This window comes from Crotalus tigris, unplaced genomic scaffold (assembly GCF_016545835.1).
Source record: "Crotalus tigris isolate CLP2741 ecotype Arizona unplaced genomic scaffold, ASM1654583v1 scf7180000023589.2044511, whole genome shotgun sequence".
NCBI classification, from domain to species: domain Eukaryota; kingdom Metazoa; phylum Chordata; class Lepidosauria; order Squamata; family Viperidae; genus Crotalus; species Crotalus tigris.
In genome coordinates this window covers 476,676-496,513 of record NW_024100062.1, presented here as the reverse complement: position 1 = coordinate 496,513, position 19,838 = coordinate 476,676, and the positions used below count along the sequence as shown (strand labels likewise).

Here is a 19,838-nt window from a genome sequence, read left to right as displayed (position 1 = left end):
AAGTTTCATTATTGTTTTTTTACACGATCCTGTTCCTTCTGAATTCTTTTAAGAATAAATATTATTTGATTCCAAGAATCAGGAAGAATATCATTGAGTGCTTTAAAATCATTCTAGTTTTTTAAGAGTCCAAAAATTAACCTAATATACATTTTGGATGTGTTAGGATGGTGCCTTTCTGAGTTCTGGGAGTTTCAGAACTCATCTGAAACATACTAGATTGGGGAAACCTGCCAAAGCTATTTTAATTATTTGCTAGTAGTTTTTTTACTGACCTTTCAAAGTTACAACGGCACTGAAAAAAGTGATTTATGACTGTTTTTCACAGTTACAACTTTTCCAACATCCCCATGATCATGCAATCAAAATTCAGATGCTTGGCAACTTTATGACGGTTGCAGAGTCCCAAGATCATGTAATCACCTTTTGAGATCTTCTGATAAGCAAAGTCAATGGGGAAACCAGGTTCACTTAGCAACCGGGTTACTAACTGAGTCAAGAAAGGTTGTAAAATGGGGTAAAATTCACTTAACAAATGTCTCACTTAACAACAGAAATTTTGGGCTCAGTTGTGGTTGTAAGTCAAGAACTACCTCCATTTAAGAAAATTTATATGGCTGCCCACTCACTCTCAGTGACTCTGGTGTACAAAAATAAAAATCCAATATACAAACAATAAAGAATACCCACCATCCCACTCTGGGTTCCTAGGTCTTCAGGGCCTTGTACAAGTGTCAAAGTGAGGGCCAATCTAATCTCCACAGGGATGATATTCCCAAAGGAGAGAGCCATCACAGAGAAGGGCCTTCTTCTGAATCCCGACAGATGTACCTGCTTAGAAGAGGAGACCTGCAACATTCCCAGCCTCCCTGCCCTGGTGGGTCGGTAGATATGACTAGGAAAATATGGTTCTTCAGATAACCTGGTCCCAAGCCATGTAGCTCATGGAAGGTGACAACCAGCACCTTGAATTGTACCTGGAAGCAGATTGGTAGCTAATCAACTCCTGCAGGAGAGATGACATCTGCGGACATCTGGGTCTGCTCAAGACCATGTGGGCCGCTGCATTTTGAACCAATTTGAGCTTCCTGGTACTTTTCAAGGGCAGCCCCATATTGCAAGTCAAGATGGTAAGTGGCTAGGGCATGAGTGACATACATACACACACAGAGAGAGAGACATATTGTACATACATATACAATATTTGGAAAATCTACAGGTAATAAAGAAGAAGAGCTTCAAAGTTTCCTTAGTGTTATGTACAGTAGTATGGGGCTATTGAAGGGAATTCCAATTTCCTATGAAAGATACAGTAGCTTACTTAGTTTATGTCATGTCACAAACTCATTCTTAAACTCAATCTTCTTCATCAGAATTGGACATTTCAAAGCCAAGTACTGGCTGATAGACCATTGGATATGTAAGCAAGTAATAGGGCAGGGCTTTGCTACTTCTACTAGGGAAATGCCACTACAGACTAAAGTACTTGTGGTTACACAGACCAAATATGGTGCCTTTCCTCTGAACTGTATGTTGTTTTGAAGGTGGGAAAGCACCCCGTGGACTGCCTGCTCTTCTTCCTGCGGGGGAGGCATTCAAAGTCGCACAATCTCTTGCGTGGAGGAAGACATCCAGGGATTGGTCAGCTCTGTGGAGGAGTGGAAGTGCATGTACACTCCCAAGATGCCCATTGTTCAGCCTTGCAATATTTTTGATTGTCCTAAGTGGCTGGCTCAGGAATGGTCTCCGGTAATTATCTTCTTTTCATTATTGAAATATATATTTAAAGTAGCTGAAATGAGGTCATTGAAATGTCTGTATTATGAAAATACTTACAATTCTGTCAGCATTAGTATACATATATAAGTACAGGAATGAAAAAAATGGCTAGGTTAATTAAAGGATATGCAGGGCAAGCTTGTAGACATACTCAGGCCTTTTGAAGATGATGATGATGATGATGGAAGCGACCTTGGAGGTCATCTAGTCTAACCCCTGTTCAGGCAGGAAACCATATACCATTTCAGACAAATGGCTGTCCAATCTCTTCTTAAAAACTTCCAGTGTTGGAGCATTCACAGCTTCTGAGCGCATTCTTAATAAATTATTATTTCTCAAAATTATAGGATAATTTATTCAGCCACAGTGTGCCATAAATTTCAGATGGAATCCCTTAAGGTGAATAACTAGAAATTTACATAATAATTAATAAATCACCAATAAGACATTTTAGTTTTTTGTCATAGCACATAACCCAATAAACTGAGAATGAAATTAAGTGGAATTTAATAACCAGGAATATTTTAATCATGATTTCTTGCAGGACTATGCATGCTTAATTGATTGATTATGTGCCTACCAGTGACGTAGCTGATAACAACCACTTAGACAGACTTTCTGCAGGATGATTTGTCCCCAGTTTGGTCTTTCAGGTCTTCCAATGCTCTATCCATTGTTGCGGTAATCGGCTCCATCAACCATCATTGTTGGTTGCTCTTTTCTTCTTTCTTTCCCAAGATTATGGACTTCTTAAGGGAGTTGGTTTTCTCCTAATGTGTCCAAAATATAATAATTTGATCCTGGCCATTTGTGAGAACTCTATGATTCATTCATTTGTTTGTTTTCAACCATAGTATTCTTGACTCTTCTTCAGTACCAAAGTTCAAAAGCATCAATGTTCTTTCTAACACGTTTCTTCAAAGACCAGCTTTTGCTTCTCTGGAAAGTTGCATGGACAACCACTGTCCACACAATTCTGATCTTTGTAGGTATAGGCTCATCAGGGTTTCTGAATATTTTTCTAAGGCTTTCGTTGCTGCCTTACCAACTGCTAGTCTTTTGTATATTTTTTTATTTCTGACTCCTTTACTGTTGATAGTCAATCCTAAAAGGTAACGGTTGCCCACCTTTTTCATTGTCAGTTCTAAGGTCCTAAACCCTCAGTTTCAGAAAGTGAAGGGAGCAAAGATGAGAAGAATTGCTTTTCAGTAGCAGCACCACCTCTCTGAACAATCTCCCAGAGATCAGACTGCCTGCCTCCCTTTTTGATTAAATTCAGAAAGATGCTGAAAATTGCACTGTTCCATAGAGCATTCTAGTTAGGTTTGACCTTTTTTTATTTTTTATTGATTAATTGCACTGGGGGGGTGGATTTTTAAAAATTCCTTCTCATTGTTATTTTGATTTTGACCACGAATGTTTTAATTTTGTCTGCGTCTTGTAAACTGTTGAGAATTTATTTTGATTGCAGAAGGATATAGATAAGTAAATAATGCACTGATTTGCCTATGTGGTAGAGAGTTTTAGGTGGCTGTAGGCCAAAAATGTAAACGCTGAAGTGTTTGATCAGTAAGAGAAAAAGGAAGAGAACCACCAGTAAGCAACAACAATATATCAGAAGAAAATCTCCCCTAAAAATTTGCCTTGTAGTATCTGAAAGGCTTTCTCCTTGGCAAAAGAGAATTCTTGAATTTCTCTTGGTGGTATTCTGAAGATTACTTTATTGATGGAGTAATGAACAACAGTAATGCATTACGTACATCTTTCCATCAATCTGAAACCTCCTTGGCTAATACACTTCCCAATCTGGAAAAAGGCCAGCCGGAAGAGTTGCATCACAATGTCTTCCTTTGGATCTAATTAGAAATTGGGAAGCTGGGTGGACTGCAGACTCATGGAGACATGTGGTTCATCAAAAGACAGAACACTCATCACTAATTAATAGTCGTCTTGTGACTAAATAAATGCACAAACACCACCCACCACCCATATAACTTTCACTAAAAGGCTTTCTCAATAGAAAGCTATTTAAAAAGCAATTTTTTTCTTTGTTTCAATTGAATGATAATTATTTTCCACAGTATTAATGCCAACAAGTTTACCCTGGGATTGGCAGTTGGTATCAAAAGCCAATACAAACCAAACATTTGGATGGTTGATGATATCTTTCGGGTTCTGTTTCTCTTCCACGTGGCCAGTTAAGGGATTTAGCAGCAAATTTATTCATGGTCATTAATGGAATTAATCGACGATGGTTTTCCTTTCAGTGCACAGTGACATGTGGCCAGGGCTTGAGGTATCGAGTAGTTCTATGCATTGACCATCGAGGGATGCATACCGGTGGCTGCAGTCCTAAAACAAAACCGCACATCAAAGAGGAATGCATTGTCCCTACTCCATGCTACAAGCCAAAAGGTAAATTAACCAGCAACCTAATCCTGGCAAGCAGTTATTGAAAATAAGTGCATTTTTCCCCAGTGGGAAGATGATTGCACTTTTGGGTTGTGTAGTTGAGAGCTAATGCCTTAGGCTTCATTTATTGAGCCAATACTGATTGTCATGCTTTGACAAAAACAGATTTCCTGGCAGGAACTCTAAGCCTATGTAATCACTCTAAGCTCTACTTGTCTGTAATATGGTATCTTTATGGATGGAAGAAAGACAGAGGAAAAGAACTGCTATTACCACAAAGGAAGTAAGAGGGCTAATATATTTTGGTAATAAAATTAGGGACAAATCACTCTTGAGCAGATGTGGATCCACTGATCAAGAATTTAACTTATAAGATCCCTAAAATTGAATTCAGGCTCTAGTAATCACTTCTCTCCTGAACTAACCATACCAACCTTTGGCTGAAAAGTATCAATCCATTAGCCAATAAGTGAATTGTTAATTTTTGTCAAGCACTAGTAAAGAAATAAATAGATTTTCCTGATAAATGCCTTTCAGGAATTAATGGTAGCATAAATACCTCATTATAATTCTGTGTAATAAAAAGGCTACAGTTGCTGTGATTATGGTTATTTAAAGAGCAGGATCCATCTTTGCAGTCAATAACACAGCATTTTCCCCCCAGGTGTTCTACTTGGCATGTGGGTACTGTACTGGTGATAATTCTTTATTAAATTCCCTGGGTGACTAGAATGCAAATAATATCTCATTCTATAAATAAGTAAAGTTGCCATGAGCCACAGGATGGGTGGCAAATAAATTTAATAGTAAATAAAGTGTTAAAAAGGACAAAACAAAGTTGGAAATTGTCTCTACAAGACATCTCTTTTTTTAATTCAATGGGGAGGGGAGGGAAGTGAAATAAATTGCTTCTTGCATCCTTTATTTAACAAACAATTTAGTTTTATTCAACTAATAGAAAATTGTTTGTAAATAAGACTGAGAGAGGTACCCAATAGCGGCTTGATCAGCCTTTTTCAGGTTTTTTAATAGAGACTGACTAGTAAGCAGTAGATTGTGTAGCGCTTCAAATTCTATCTCCAAAAAAATGCTTTGGAGCACATGGGAGTACAAATATAGCATCTTTCTACAGCTGCATCTTTTAGTGGGATCACAAGCGAGAGTGCTATAGAATGTCAATACTGGTTTATTTGTGTTCTTTACGCAACATGACAATCTATCTGCAAGGGAAATCAAGATTATTCCCACCAAACAACATGGAGGATTCTAGGGCTACCTCTTCCATAGGGAACATGTGATAGGTTTGTTCAGTTACACGTCCAATCATCCCTAATTAACATGCCTTGTCTAACAAAGAGGGGTGATATGATAGTCATCTTCCAGTACTGGAGGGGCTGGAAGAGAGGGTCAACCGGTGTACACTGCTTAGAGAGTGCTCGCACTTAAAAGCGGTATATAAGTCTCATAAATAAATAAATAAACCTATTCTCCAAAGCATCTGAGGGCAAGACAAAAAGTAATGGGTGAAAGATCATTAAAGAGAGATCCAACCTAGGACTAAGGAGAAATTCCTTGAGCGTGAGAACAATTAATCAGCAGAATGACTTGCCTCCAGATGTTTCGGGTGTTCCATCATTGGAAGTTTTCAAGAAGAGACTGGACAGTTTCTTGTCTGGAATTGTATAGTCTCCTTTTTTTTCCTTTTCTAATGTTCAATTTCTGTGTTGGGTAAGATGGGAAAGAGAGCTCATAAATAACCATGCCTAGATTGGCTGCTTCCATAGTGTGAACGTAGATTTCTATAACAGATTTGCCCAGGATAGAACATATGCAAATTTATTTATATATTTATTACATGCTTGCTCAGTCAATCCAATTTAACTCAATTCAATTCAATTCAAGCACTAAAGCAGTGGTGGCGAACCTATGACACGCGGCACTCGGAGCCCTCTCTGTGGGCACACACGCTGTCGCCCCAGCCCCGCCTCCCCCCATGGCCCCCTCCTCACCAGCAGCCCCCCTGGAAGAGAGTCGCCCCCGAGTGCGGCCTGCACGGAGCAGCATAGCCAAGGACATAGCCAGGCAGCAAGGACAAGACTCCGCCCTCGTGTCTCATAGCGTGTAGATGATGCTGCGGGGTATGGGCGGAGGGCGTGGCCACCATGCGCTGCAGGGCTGCCTGGGCGATCTGCTGCAGCTGGCCATGGAGGCGGTGCATGGTCCTGCAGGCAGGGGGAGGGCAGGGACAGAGCAGGCAGGACGGGAGGCGGAGTGGAAGCAGGGGCAGTTTTTGGGCACTCGGTCTCTAAAAGGTTCGCCATCACTGCACTAAAGCAAGGATAGAGAAGCTTTGATTCAAAGGTCTAATCAGACCTTAAAGGTTGACCAGTCTGATCAAGCAAGAATTCTCTGCCTCATCCAAAGTCCCATCTCTTTTCCAACTCCACCATCTCCATTCTCAACTGGGTTTGTGCTAACAAATGCTCTTATTAACAATCTGCCTTTCTCCCTTAAAGGGGAAGCATAAGCCATATAGGAAGCATGTTGCTCTTTTATTTCCCAATAGGAATCTTGCTTTATAGACCCAGGCCAAACCAATTTGCTTCACACCTATCTTCCAGGTTCTTCTACGTAGAGAAGAATTTAGGAAACCATAGCTCCTTGTGTCCTTTTCCATGCACAAGCAGGCTTAAATGATGTAGCAGAGTAGTCTGAGTTTATTTGGCTCAGTGAACTGTGGGTCTAGTCCAGGGGTAGGCAACCTTGGCTCTTTTATGACTCGTGGACTTCAACTCCCTGCTGGCTCAGGAATTCTGGGAGTTGAAGTCCACGAGTCATAAAAGAGCCAAGGTTGCCTACCCCTGGTCTAGTCCTTCAACTAAATCCAGTACCCTGATCCTGTACCAAGGAGAAGTATGCCTTTATGCAACTCTAAGGTTGATGATTTTCACTTCAGACTGTTTTTTAATCATATATTTAATTTCACCTTGAAAGAGCCTTCATCGCAGATTTGAGAGGGGCAGGCAATATGATAGGAAGGAAAATTCAGAAGTATTTCTGGATGCATATCACGTTCTGCATGGTCTCTAAAGTTCAAATTCTAATACTAAAGATAGATTATTCAATGTCAATTGAATGTGTTGTATTGAGTTTATTGAGTCTTCTAATAAATTAGTGTAGCTACATTTAATCCTTAAGTCAAACTTGCTAGGAAAGTTATTGATTGAATAGTTTAAAAGAAGAAGATCCCATGAAAGATGATTTAGTAAGATCAGAGGAGAAAACAGAAGTGTATAATAACGTATTTATAGCATGGTATTCATATGGCTTTTACAAATAGTACAATAAGCCATTAGCCCTGAATTCAGATGATTTCATATTCATTTAGAGTGTGTCTATCAATTTGTTATGGATTGATTTTCATAACTTTTTCTTTTGACCTTCAAGGGCCTGTGCAGCCCCATATTTTAATACAGATTTATGTTCCCACGAGAACATAATTTGGCTCCTCAACTGAGTATTTTATCAAATACTTTTAATGCATTTCTCTGATACCAATCTTGGAGAGGAAAGATAGAGAACAGTGCTGCTTTATCTCAAAAATGACAGTAAAACTATTCAGCTCAGTCTTTGAATCCACAATACTGATGAACTGATAAACTCTGGCTAGAAGGGCATCACTGAACTATTTTGGTTTTCTGTTTGTTGAACCATCATTCATCACATCTGCATTTTCTTCTATGTCATAATAAGCTATCAAAGTGCAACATAGCAGAACCCTTTTTATAGACTGTAAAAATCATTGCCACTTTTTTTTTTTTCATTTTCAGCCAAGCAGGGCTAAACTGCATAGGCCTACTAACTTGGAATCACTTTGTAAACGCTTCAGAGAAAAGTATACTTGTGTACAGTACTTTCTATCACTAATAATAATCATCTTCTCCATTCTGGAGGTTTGCATATGTATTGGACAAATATGAAAAGAGGAAAAAAAACCTCATCTTCCACACTTCTTTGACAGAACTGTGCCAAATGGGATAAAGCAAGATAGGAAGATGTATTTTGGCTCACAGGCAACCCTCCATGCTTTTGCACAATCCCAGCAGTTTTGAATTAAGCATAGAATCTATCTTTTGAAGCAGGAAATCAACTATTAACTAAAATTTGCCTATGTTTTGAAGTTGGTTTAACATCTTGACCCTTTCTAAAATTATTAACCATGCTTTTCTGATTTAGATGAAATAGGAAACTCCAGTTAATTGAAGAAGTGCTCGCTTTCCTCTTTCTCTTGTAGAAGCTGACCAAAGGGCAGTATGCATAGCCAGAAGGCTCATTCTTATCTCATCTTATTAAATTTAGTCTGATTGTGTGAAATAACATTTCAGGAAGCGTTATACTCTGCGAGCATTATCTGGGTGCACTAATGATTGGATTGGCAGATACTTAGCAAATATGGAATAAAAGCAAGGTAATTCCTCTTTAAGATAAGTTACATTATTTTTTCATGTTTCCTATTTCCCTGTCATTATTTTTTTCTAGAAAAACTTCCTATTGAAGCTAAATTGCCGTGGTACAAGCAAGCTCAGGAGTTGGAAGAGGGAACGGTGGTTTCTGAAGAACCAACGTAAGTTTTAAAACATCATCTGCTGAAATCATTAGACTCGGGGATCCAAGCAGCACATTACAATTATATATGATGTTTGAATTACAATGTGAAATAGACTTAAATCTGCCTGGAGCTAAGGTATTTTTTATGGCTTTCAAAATGCTACCCAATTTTGTATTGCATTTACGGTCGTATACTGTCTATGAAGAATTAAATCACAACCAATATGGTATAGTTTTGTGCCTGGATAGTTAATTCATGGAAATGTCATCTGTTAGGGGCCTTTACTCGTAGCAGGTTTTTTTTTTTTCATTTATACTTAATGCACTTATCCTAAATGTTGATGTCTTATTTCGGTTTAGTTGCTTGAATAGTACAGTACAAATATAGAAAAATATTTGTAGCTTCATGGTTGAAATGAGCTTAGTGGTCTCTGAGCCTGGTTATTTACTTGCAGACGTTTCATTACCCAAACGAGGTAACACTGATGATGTTACCTAGTTTGGGTAATAAAACATCTGCAAGAAAACAACCAAGCTCAGAGAGCACCAAGGACCCCTCAGTACAGTACAAATTTCCCATGTGCCCAAGTGCTTTGAATTTCATGTAACTCACCTTATTACTATAAGAGAGTCTCTCTTTGTGGCTTACTAATAGCTGATTTAGATGTTACATTTAGGTGTGAGGAATTTCAACCTCAAGCGTATAGTTTTTAAAAATTCAAGAATTTCATTGTGGTTTTCTCTGAACTCATATAGTTATTCACCAGGTAGCCATCATTTTTTTTTTTTAATTACCAATGTTCAGCTGAAAGCCTCAATGCTTAATATCTGTCTGACCTGGCACCATACCAAGTATAAGAAGGGAAATTTGGGAAACTGGGAGTTGAAGGGCTTAATTTAGGCAAGTGGGAATCAGGGATTCTCAGGTCAGACAGAACCATTATGTAAACATGAAGGAAATGTTTCCATCTCTCAAGGCCAAGAAAAGAAACCCAAAACTACTGACTTGAAAGGACAAGTGGAAAAAGGTCTAGGATCGAGTTCAGGAGAGTACCGGTAAATATCTATTGATATGCCAGGTGCAATAGGACAACTAGATTTGAGGAGAACAAAAAAAAACCTTCAAGGGAGGGCCTGAAAAATGGTTTAATAATTTTTTGAAGGTCTTCTTTTCATGGTATTTTGACAGTGTTGTAAGACCATAAAGGTAGCAAATTGTCTTCAGTTCTTTAAGGAGCAACTCAGAAAAAAATCAGAAGCACAGCATTGCTGATAGGAATTACTATTGAATGTATTTTTACTGTAAGATCGGTTTCTACCTTTCAACTCATATGTACATATGGATTTGATTCACTTTTCATTTTCTTCTAGAGGAAGATCTTAAGGATAATCAGAACATTGCATTTCATGTTGCAAAATGATGACATTTTAGATCTGGAATATATCTCGGTATATTATGCTGTTCAGTGTTTATGCACACATCCACTCCTAACTCTTTCATGTGTGCTTGATCTTTTACTGCATCATTGCTAGATTTCCACTCAGGCCAAAACAAGTTATTTTCAAAAATACCTATTAAAAAAAACTATAATATTTTCTACACAACTTGATATACCATAAATAACAGAATATTTCATTTCTCTATTGTGACACAATGACCTTGCCACATCTAAAAAAGCATTTCTTTATTTACTCATTTTATAATAATGCTTCATTGAAATAGTACGACTCACCCACTCATACACACATGTCACACATGTCAACGCTGCAAATATTGTATATTCTTGCTTTTGACAATATGCAGAATTGTCTGGTAACTATGGGGTTAATAAAGAGCAGAAGGGGCGGTTGGGGGTAAAGCCCCGGGAAAGAAAGAGGAAGAAAACATTTTACCTTCACACTAATTGGATAATGTGAGATATGACGGCTAATTTAAGGAGGGAACATGCTGATAATTTAACTGCTCAGAGGAAGAGAACTTAGATCCTAGCATCCCTCCGTTGTGCCTGTGCCGACATTTTGTAACAATAAAAGACTTTTAGAAAAATAAATGCCTAAAAGTTCTTTGGAATGTTTCATTAGCCGGAACCAAATCATCATGGTAGGATCTAAGTTCTCTTCCTCTGAGCAATTAAATTATCAGCTTGTTCCCTCCCTAAATTAGCCCTCATATCTCACATTATTCAATTAGTGTGAAGGTCAAATGTTTTCTTCCTCTTTCTTTCCCGGGCTTTATCCCCAACGCCCCTTCTGCTCTTTATTAACCCCATAGTTACCAGACAATTCTGCATATTGTCAAAAGCAAGAATATACAATATTTGCAGCGTTGACAACACACACATACAGTGTTGTGAACCATAATGAATCTAATCCCTATAACTTCATCTCCCTCTGCTTACAATAATATGGAGAGGTAGGCCAAAGGGAGTTAATCAGTTAAGCCTTTCCAGGAGAAATGTCCTTTAGTCTGGCAAAAGTCACCTTTTGTGAGAGTTCCTGTTGTTCAGAATCTCATCCCTGCTTTGGGCAACTCTGAGGTTCTTCAGAAAGTGAGGATTGGAAAAGTTGCAGGACAATTACAGGTCACAACTGAACCATCAGAGTTAAAAGCATCCAATAATACAACTCATAAATCTGTCTAGGGCAGTTTTAAAACCAATGAGGCTGTGACTTCCATTACCATACTGGGAAACAATTTTAGAATTTCTTTTCTCTGAATATTGGAAAACCTTTTTTCCTCCCTCATCAGTAGTTAAAGTGTGTCACTAGGCTCTCCAACATTAAAAGAATGTTTCTTTCTAGTTTCCATAAGCAATTATTTTGGTAAGAGATTCTTCTATTGTTCATAAATATGTCCTTATTCTGCTCTTGAATTGACTGCAAAGAAGTGCAGAGCATCAAGAAAGGTTATGTATAACAGAAAACTCACTGCATAACTTTGGTGTGTATGTCTTAGAGAAAGAAAGAAAAACTATTAGAGGAAATACACATGGTCCTCAACTTATAACCACAATTGGGATCAGAAAATTTGTCGTTAAGTGGCACAGTTGTTAAATGAGGCATCAGTTTATTGCACCTGATTTTAGACTTTTGCTGTGCTCATTAAGCAAATCACTCTGGTCATTAAGCAGGACATCAGATGATCATGATTTGCAACCTTCCCTGCCAGCTTCCTCATCAGTTGCCCATCATGATCGTGTGTCCATGGGATGCTTGAACCGTTATACATACAAGCTGCTTGCCAAGTGCCCAAATCACAGACTTGTGAGTGCAGGGGTGATATAACCTCAAGGGTAGGTCGTAAGTCATTTTTTTCAGAGCCATTGTAACGTCAAACCATCATTAAGAAAACGATCGTAAGTTGAGGATTCCTGTATGGTATACATGGGGAGATGTAAGATCTCAGGGAGACTTCATTTGGAAATAGAAGAAAATATGTGATATTTCACATAATTATATCACATAGAATATGTGAGGGCTAGTTGGTGCAGCGGTTAAGGTGCTGGCCTGGAAACTAGGAAATGGTGAATTCTAATCCTATCTTAGACATGAAAGCTGGCTAAATGATCTTGGGCTGTTCACTTTCTCTCAGCCCAATTTACCTTATAGGTTTGTTGTAGTGGGGAAAATAGAAAGATAAGCAAATAATAGGTATGCTTGCCACCTTGAGTTATTTATAAAAATAATAAAGGTGATAGATAAATTAAAAAAAATGTGATGTATACTGAGATCAGCGAATCCACAATATCATAGTTGTTTTTCTTGTTTTACTTAGGAACTTGGAGGTAACCTTGTCCCAAATTCTATCAAAACCACTATATCATCTGTTTTAAAATAGTTGTCCAATCGCTGTACACTAGCAGTGAAGAAGATCCTCACCCCCTGATGCCATCTCTTCCATCTTCAAAACAGGTTTTGCCATGGGCATCCATTGGATAAGGAAAAGAGGGAAATGATAATACATATGTGATGATGTCATCATGCAAATGCCACAACTTATATACTTGTGTCAGATGCTGTGACACAAGTACATAATTGCAATATGTGTTATAATATCACCACACTCATTACACTGAGTCTTGCCATTGAGAAATGTCTCTATATTTAGCAAAAAGCTGCTTTTTTTAACCAGCAGTCAAATGTACACGTATGCACCATTTCATTTTTAAAATCTTTTTTGCAGCATAATGTTTGTTCTAAAGGAACAAATGCTTTTGAACATGTGCAGTCAATTGCAGGACCCATGATTTTGCAAAAGTCATGTCTGACTGATACCGTGCATACTAAATCCTCTAAATTTGAAATTGTATTCCATGGCAGCTTCAGTTGCCTGCCCAGCATATTTTCTTTTCTGGCGCACATACAGTCCAGATCTGGCTTTTCCTAAAGGCATAATATAGTGATAGTGCCCTTTTGTTGGAATGTCTGAGGCAGAGTCAGGAAATTAAGATGGCGGCCACACCTGTGCAGTCAAAGCCACACCCTTTTATAATGCCTGTGATGCCTGCAAAATGGAGCAGTACTTCATTCTTGTACTTGCAGATGCCATCTTGACTGTTTTTAAAATTATTTTGAGAAAGTGGAATACAAACAACTATAACAACAGAACAAAGAGAGTAGTGGTTCTCCAATGAGAAAAGAATCTATAAACATGGATAGTGATTAAATAAACATAATTAAACATGGAGGGTTAAAGGAAGAAGAGGGAATGATCCATCTATTATCAAAACAAAATTAACTCGGTTGTTAACCTCACCACTCATTTACTTATTAAATTGATATGCCGCTTATCACTGTCATGCGACTCTGGGTGGCTTACAAATTGATGAAACAATATTATAAAGATTAAAACAGTAGAACAAAAAATATAACATTAAAATTAGCAGAAAATAGCTAAGATGGGAGTGATATACAGTGGAGTGGAGGTGAGATCCTATGGGTCTATATTGGAAACATACTGCTTCATCTTTTTCAAACATTTTAAAAAATTTTCTAAACCTCTCCTGAAACCACTCCTTAATATCAATTGAGTAACTTCCATTCCATTATGTAAGATTATCCTCTTTGCTAAGTCCCAAGCTTGTGAGAGCCCAAGCCCTTTATAAAATGATAAAAGTTCATGTTTTAAGAATATAAAACATAAAATTTACATCTTTAATTATTACATTTCTTTCTGAAGTTCTGTTAATAAATGCTATGCTTTGAAAGCAAAGCAAAGCTATGGCTGGGAGGACCAAATAATTTATGTTAAAGAGCCTTTTCATTTCTTACAACTTCAGCACAAAAGAACTTTAATGTTCAACTTTTAAAAAACAAGCATTATAAATCAACTGATTTCAGATATTCTTTATTTGACCCAGGCATTCCAATAGAAGATCTTCCTTGCTATTCAGAACTTGTTATTTCTTCATTTTGGGGTAGCAATGTTACATCAGGGATCAATATCTATGGAGTTTCTCAGTCATCCGGGACATAGCTATCCCAAAGGTGCTTTTTCACGAGGCAACTGGATTTTCTTCTTTTTCTTTGAAGACATTTTGCTTCTCATCCAAGAAGCTTCTTCAGCTCTGACTGGATGATGGTCCTTCCATTCCCCACCATCCAGTCAGCTGAAGAAGCTTCTTGGATGAGAAGCGAAACATCTTCAGAGAAAAAGAAGGAAGTCCATTTGCTTCGTGAAAAAGCACCTTTGGGATCAGGGATCAATATAGCTCAATCTGAGAACCTAGGGAGGGAGAGATCACCCTTCTAGTCTGCTCAGGATTTCAATAGATCAGGGTGTCAAACTCAATTTCATTGAGGGCCGCATCAGCATTGTGGTTGCTCTCAGGGGGCCAGGTGGGTGTGGCCAGGGTGGGTGTAGCCTACTGGGTGGGCGTGGATGGAGTAGGTGTGGCCTACTGGGTGGGCGTAGCCAGCTCTACATCGTTCGCATCAAGGGTCCCTGTGGGGGCCTGGGCAGGAGTGGGACAGATCTGAGGGTCTCTGGCAGAAGGGGGTTGGACCAGAGCAAGTGCCAAGGCATGGTCCACTGGAGGAGCCTCACTGTTCTTCTCAGGCCATGCAGGGGCGGCGGCTTATGGAGTTAAGACTGAATGTGTTTCAATATAGATGGCCACCACAAAATTGTACATTGGCTCCCAGCTGGCCTGGGCCGGGGCCAAGGCAGAGGGGGCCGTTCTTTCACTGTTTCCAGGATGGCTTCACAGGCCACATGAAACCACTTCACAGGCCGCATCTGGCCCCCGGCCTTGTGTTTGACATGTCTGCAATAGAGTGTATAAGGCCTTCTTTCTTTCAATTTGGAGTAGAGCTCTTAGCTTGAGATGACAAAGTAGGAGGCATCGTCTCCATTTTGGTAGGACATCATAGTAAAATAATGATATAAGAGAATATTTGTAGCTCAGGGCTGAGCTGTGGGGTCCTTGGTGCTTCCTGAGCTTGGTGGTTTTCTTGCAGACGTTGCATTACCAACCTAGGTAACATCATCAAGGACCTCACATTAAAATAATGCTATCCTTAAGTTCTAAGACAAACTGTAAAGCTATGGGCATAAATCACTCCTCGTTCAACTACCAATATGAGCAATTTTTTGTCCACAGGATTGGAGCAAAGTAAAGAGAGGCAACTGCTTCAGCAACCATTAAAAACAGAATCCCACCTCATTGTCCTGGCTAACCCTTGCATTGCCATTGCCTATAAAAGCATCATTTATTATTCTGCCTTTATTGCTGCAAACTGAAAGCTAAGCTAGGCCCCTGGACTTCATGCCTCTCCCATAAAATGATGGTCAATTTCCTCCTTCACAGGACACCAGAAGCCCAGAAATGTGCATAGTTCTCCTGCTGGTGCACTAGAATTAAACAAGTGCAAATGTGAACTTTCTTTAGCTTTAAGAAACCTGTGCTGCAGTAATAAGAACTTACAGTAGATTGGCTTCCTTTGAAAAATACATTCATGGCATCTTTTGAAACAAGAGAAATATTTTCGTGTCATCAGAATTGACTCTGACACCAAAAAGCTGGCATGACAGGCCTAAAATCCTGAGTTGCTATGAAAGCGGGCCAAAGTACTCCCCAGGAGAATAATTATGTATGCATATTTTTCTAAGTAGGATATAAATATTAAGTTCAAGTTATTCTTTCTTTTGTATGTTTCCTTTGTGTCTTCATTTATAACAGAAGTTCCGGATACACAATTGAATCTATATTTATTTATTTTAATTTGGCAGTCTGGTTTACGGGTTCTTGCCACTTGTTCTCCACCATTAAACTGTTTTTCTAATGCTGTATTTAGCAAACTAATTACCCCTCAACATGCAATGGGAATTTAGCACTGTCAACATATGTCAAATAGAGACCCTATTGCTTACATTGGAAAAGGATTATTTGAATCTTACCCTTATTTCAGCAGGAGAACGTGCAGAACAAGTTAGTTCTGCATGCTGAAAATAAATGCAGACATTCTGTTACTGGAGGACTAGCGGATCTCGGGTGCTTTAGATGTTGGTCCCTGATTCTGACCAGCCCCAATCTCAGTCTCCCACGATGGGAACTGCAGACTAGCAACATCTGGCAGCAACAGATGCCAACTGGAGTCCCATTGTCTTTCATATCTCCAGGAAGGGAAACATTGTCTTGTCATATCTCCAGGAATACTGTATGCTTTCCAACGTGTCACAGTCAGTTAGAAACCAGAAATTTTACCCTCCCTTTCTGATGTTAGAGTATCACCTTTTCTTCATCCTGGCTGTTAAAAATATCAAGCTAACTTTCAGAATAATCTATTTGACCAAACCTGCTAAGGAACTTCCTAAAATGGAGTAACTGCAAAGAAGATATTTCTGATGGTCAGAGGTCCTCATTGTGCTAGGAAATGGAGAATTGGTGCCAACAAAAAAAAAAATATTCAATAACTTAACTGCACAGTAAGGGGCAGTTTAATTTAAACTGCGGCCTTTCTAGTGTGCTTTTCATGGAATATTTAATTTACACTTCATTAATTTTCAAAAATCTGTACCTTAAACAGTCATCAAACATATCACTGGAAAGGAAAATGATTACTGGCTGTTTTATTTTGGTTTATATGTAAAATATTTTATTGCACAGTTCTAAACTCAAAAAATCAGTGTAACTCCTAAAACCTTACCTGACTGGGTGCTGCCATATACCGGTTTAGTGTTTGCAGAAATATAAAAGAAGTTTGGAAAAAGTTAATATTAACTGCTAGGCAATTTTACATTGGTTAGATGCTTTTTGAGTACTGTCTTCTAAATCAGGAATAGATGTAAGCAAGCAGATTAAGTGCTCATTCTCACAAACCATCTATTTTTTTTAAAGACGAGTAGTTGTACAGTCTATAAATGTAGAAATCCTAGACGCTTATAAAAGACACAGAATAGTGGACTTCATTAGTAACCATCCCTTTAATTCACGGGGGCTTCTGCTCAGAAAGGGCAGGTTAGTGGTTAGATAGATATTGCAGATGTGATGCTCAGAAAAAGAGGTGTCTTTCAATCATACAGTCAAGGCTGCCATCTTGAATACTTCATTCCCTTCCCCTCACCCATCCATGACTGGGCAAATACCCTGGAGCTTCAGTTCACTGCAATCCAGAAAAGAGGGCAGCAGCCTTGAGAGTTTTATTGGCAGGTCACACACAACAGGCAGTGATTTCCAGATGAGAGAGTCTTAAAGAGTTTGGGTAAAGCAAAGCAAAATCCCTCCAGCATCCATTTCTGACATGGTACTTCCTTTAGTGCTTTGGCTACTTGCACCCCATTCTTCAGCTTTTTAATTGGGGAAAGGAATGAAGGTCAAAAAAGTCAAAGTGGCAACTACGACTCCGTTCTTCAGCTTTTTAATTGGGGAAAGGAATGAAGGTCAAAAAAGTCAGTGGCAACTACAACCCTGTCCTTCAGCTATTTAATTGGGGAAAGGGGTGAAGGGTCAAAAAAGTCAAGGTGACAACTACGACCATATGATCTAAGTCCTGCCCCTAACTTTAACTCCTTAGGGGCATTTCAGCCCTATAAGGTAGAAACTAAGTTCACAGGATGACAATACTATTCTTTACTGAGATGGGTTATTAAGACCCAAGACTTAAAAGTCTGCTTGTGTTTTCCCTTCCCTCCTTCTCATAATCCAGGGAGTTGGCAGGGGGGAAGGAACCAACAATTCTCTTTTGAATACTTCTCTGCCCCTGCTAGGCTTAACACACAGTTCCTCTATACCTGTGGTCCTAAAAATTTCTGGATCCCTTCTCCATGGTGATTTTCCATGGTCTCATTCCTCACCCCAGTGCTTTGATTAAACACTCACAGCAGCCCTTTTGATTTATTTTTGCCCTTCTTGTAAAGACTAGATAAAGAAAAAAGATTGGGTCTATTTGCAAGGAGCTTGATGCTGCTTATCACCACGCTGATGGATCCTAGCAACTTCTGCTTTTTTTTATCATGTTAATCCTTGAAAAATAGTAATGCGTGGGAGAGCCAGTTTGGTGCAGTGGTTAAGGCGCCAGGTGGGAGACTTCGAGTTTAAGCATGAAAACCAGATTGGTGGGCTTGTGCCAGTCAATCTCTCAGCCCACATTTACTTCACAGTGTCCTGGGAAAATAAGAGGGGGAAGGAGTATTAGGTAAGTTTGCTGCCTTGAGTTATTTCTAAAAACTAAGGCGGGATATAAGTAAATGAATGTAAACAAGAGGATTTGTAAGTGTATTTCTCCTTAAGTTCCAATGCATTTGGGAAGCTAATTTATTTTTGTTTTGATTTATTTATTAGATGTCTATAGCCTCCCATCTCAAGAGACTCTGGGCAGTGTACAGCATAAAAACATAAAACAATAAAAAATACCAAATAAATATATATGGTTGCTGATAAAAAAAAATATATTGCACACTTGGGACCACTGGCCCAGGCACATAGCCAGGTTTTTACAATCTTATCAAAGGCCAACAGGGTCAGGATCATCCTAATCTCTGAAGGGAGAATCATGACATTCCTTGTTACATGTCCAAACTTCTTGATTGAATTGGACGGGTGCAAGCAACCGGGCGAATTTAACAGCTTTTCTGAAGTTTGAACTACAGCCATTTAAACTGGAACGGTTTTTGTCAGATTTTTGTTTGGTTAGAGCAGGGGTAGGCAATCTTGGCTCTTTTATGACTCATGGACTTCAACTCAGGAATTCTGGGAGTTGAAGTCCACGAGTCATAAAAGAGCCAAGTTTGCCTACCCCTGAGTTAGAGAGTTCTGGAGGAAAAGTTTTAAAGGTTTCATTTTCAATTTTTTTTTAAAAGATTTTGTAGGCTAACATATTTAACTTTTAATATTTCGCCATCATTAATGGAGTGAGAGCTGCAAAAATAAAATTTTAAAAAGTGGAGGAAACCAACAGTAGTATCTGCATACCAGATGGCATTAGCCAAGTGATGGAACTGATTCAATAAGGCAATAAAATTCTGCCATGCATCTCTTTGAATCAAATTGACAAGGGAATAACATGCAAAAAAGACCTAGAATCAGCAGAAAACATCATTAAATGTTACATCAGACGTTACATCAGATCAAATGTTACAGCCAGATATTTTTTTTAACAAGCTTCCTTGACCTTTTCTACCAAAAGAATTCAGAAGATAGTAAGTGACTGTGAATTCTAGTGCCACCTCAGGCATGAAAGCCAGCAGGATGACTTTGGGCCAGCCGCACTCTCTCAGCCCAATTCATTTCACCTCACAGGGCTGCTATTGTGGAGAAAATAGGAGGGAGTATTAAGCATATTCACTGCCTTGAGTTATTTATAAAATTAATAAAAGTAGGATTAAAAAATAAAAATAAATTAAATAGTTGTCTGGGTATGAAGTATTTTCATCTCAGTAGTGCCAGATATCTTATTACGCAGAGTGAAAATACCGCCCTTGTTGATCATCGTCAGAGCTTCCTCATCCATTTTTTGTGTGTTAGTAGTAAAATCTCTACCTCCTTGATCTCCTTAAGCTAGCCTACTGCTCTTCATCTCAAGTGCAATGGGCAAAGTCT

At 38.7% G+C, this 19,838-nt stretch overlaps 1 protein-coding gene across 3 annotated transcripts in view; it reads left to right on the top strand.

Annotated features, from left to right (window-relative positions):
- ADAMTSL1 (ADAMTS like 1) overlaps positions 1–19,838 on the top strand; it is a 495,749-nt gene that overhangs the window by 387,298 nt on the left and 88,613 nt on the right. For all 3 annotated transcript variants that reach the window (XM_039319408.1, XM_039319407.1, XM_039319410.1), the window contains 3 exons: positions 1,545–1,749; positions 4,047–4,194; positions 8,731–8,815. In XM_039319408.1, the coding sequence (XP_039175342.1) occupies positions 1,545–1,749; positions 4,047–4,194; positions 8,731–8,815 (438 nt within the window). The remainder of the gene's footprint in view (positions 1–1,544; positions 1,750–4,046; positions 4,195–8,730; positions 8,816–19,838) is intronic.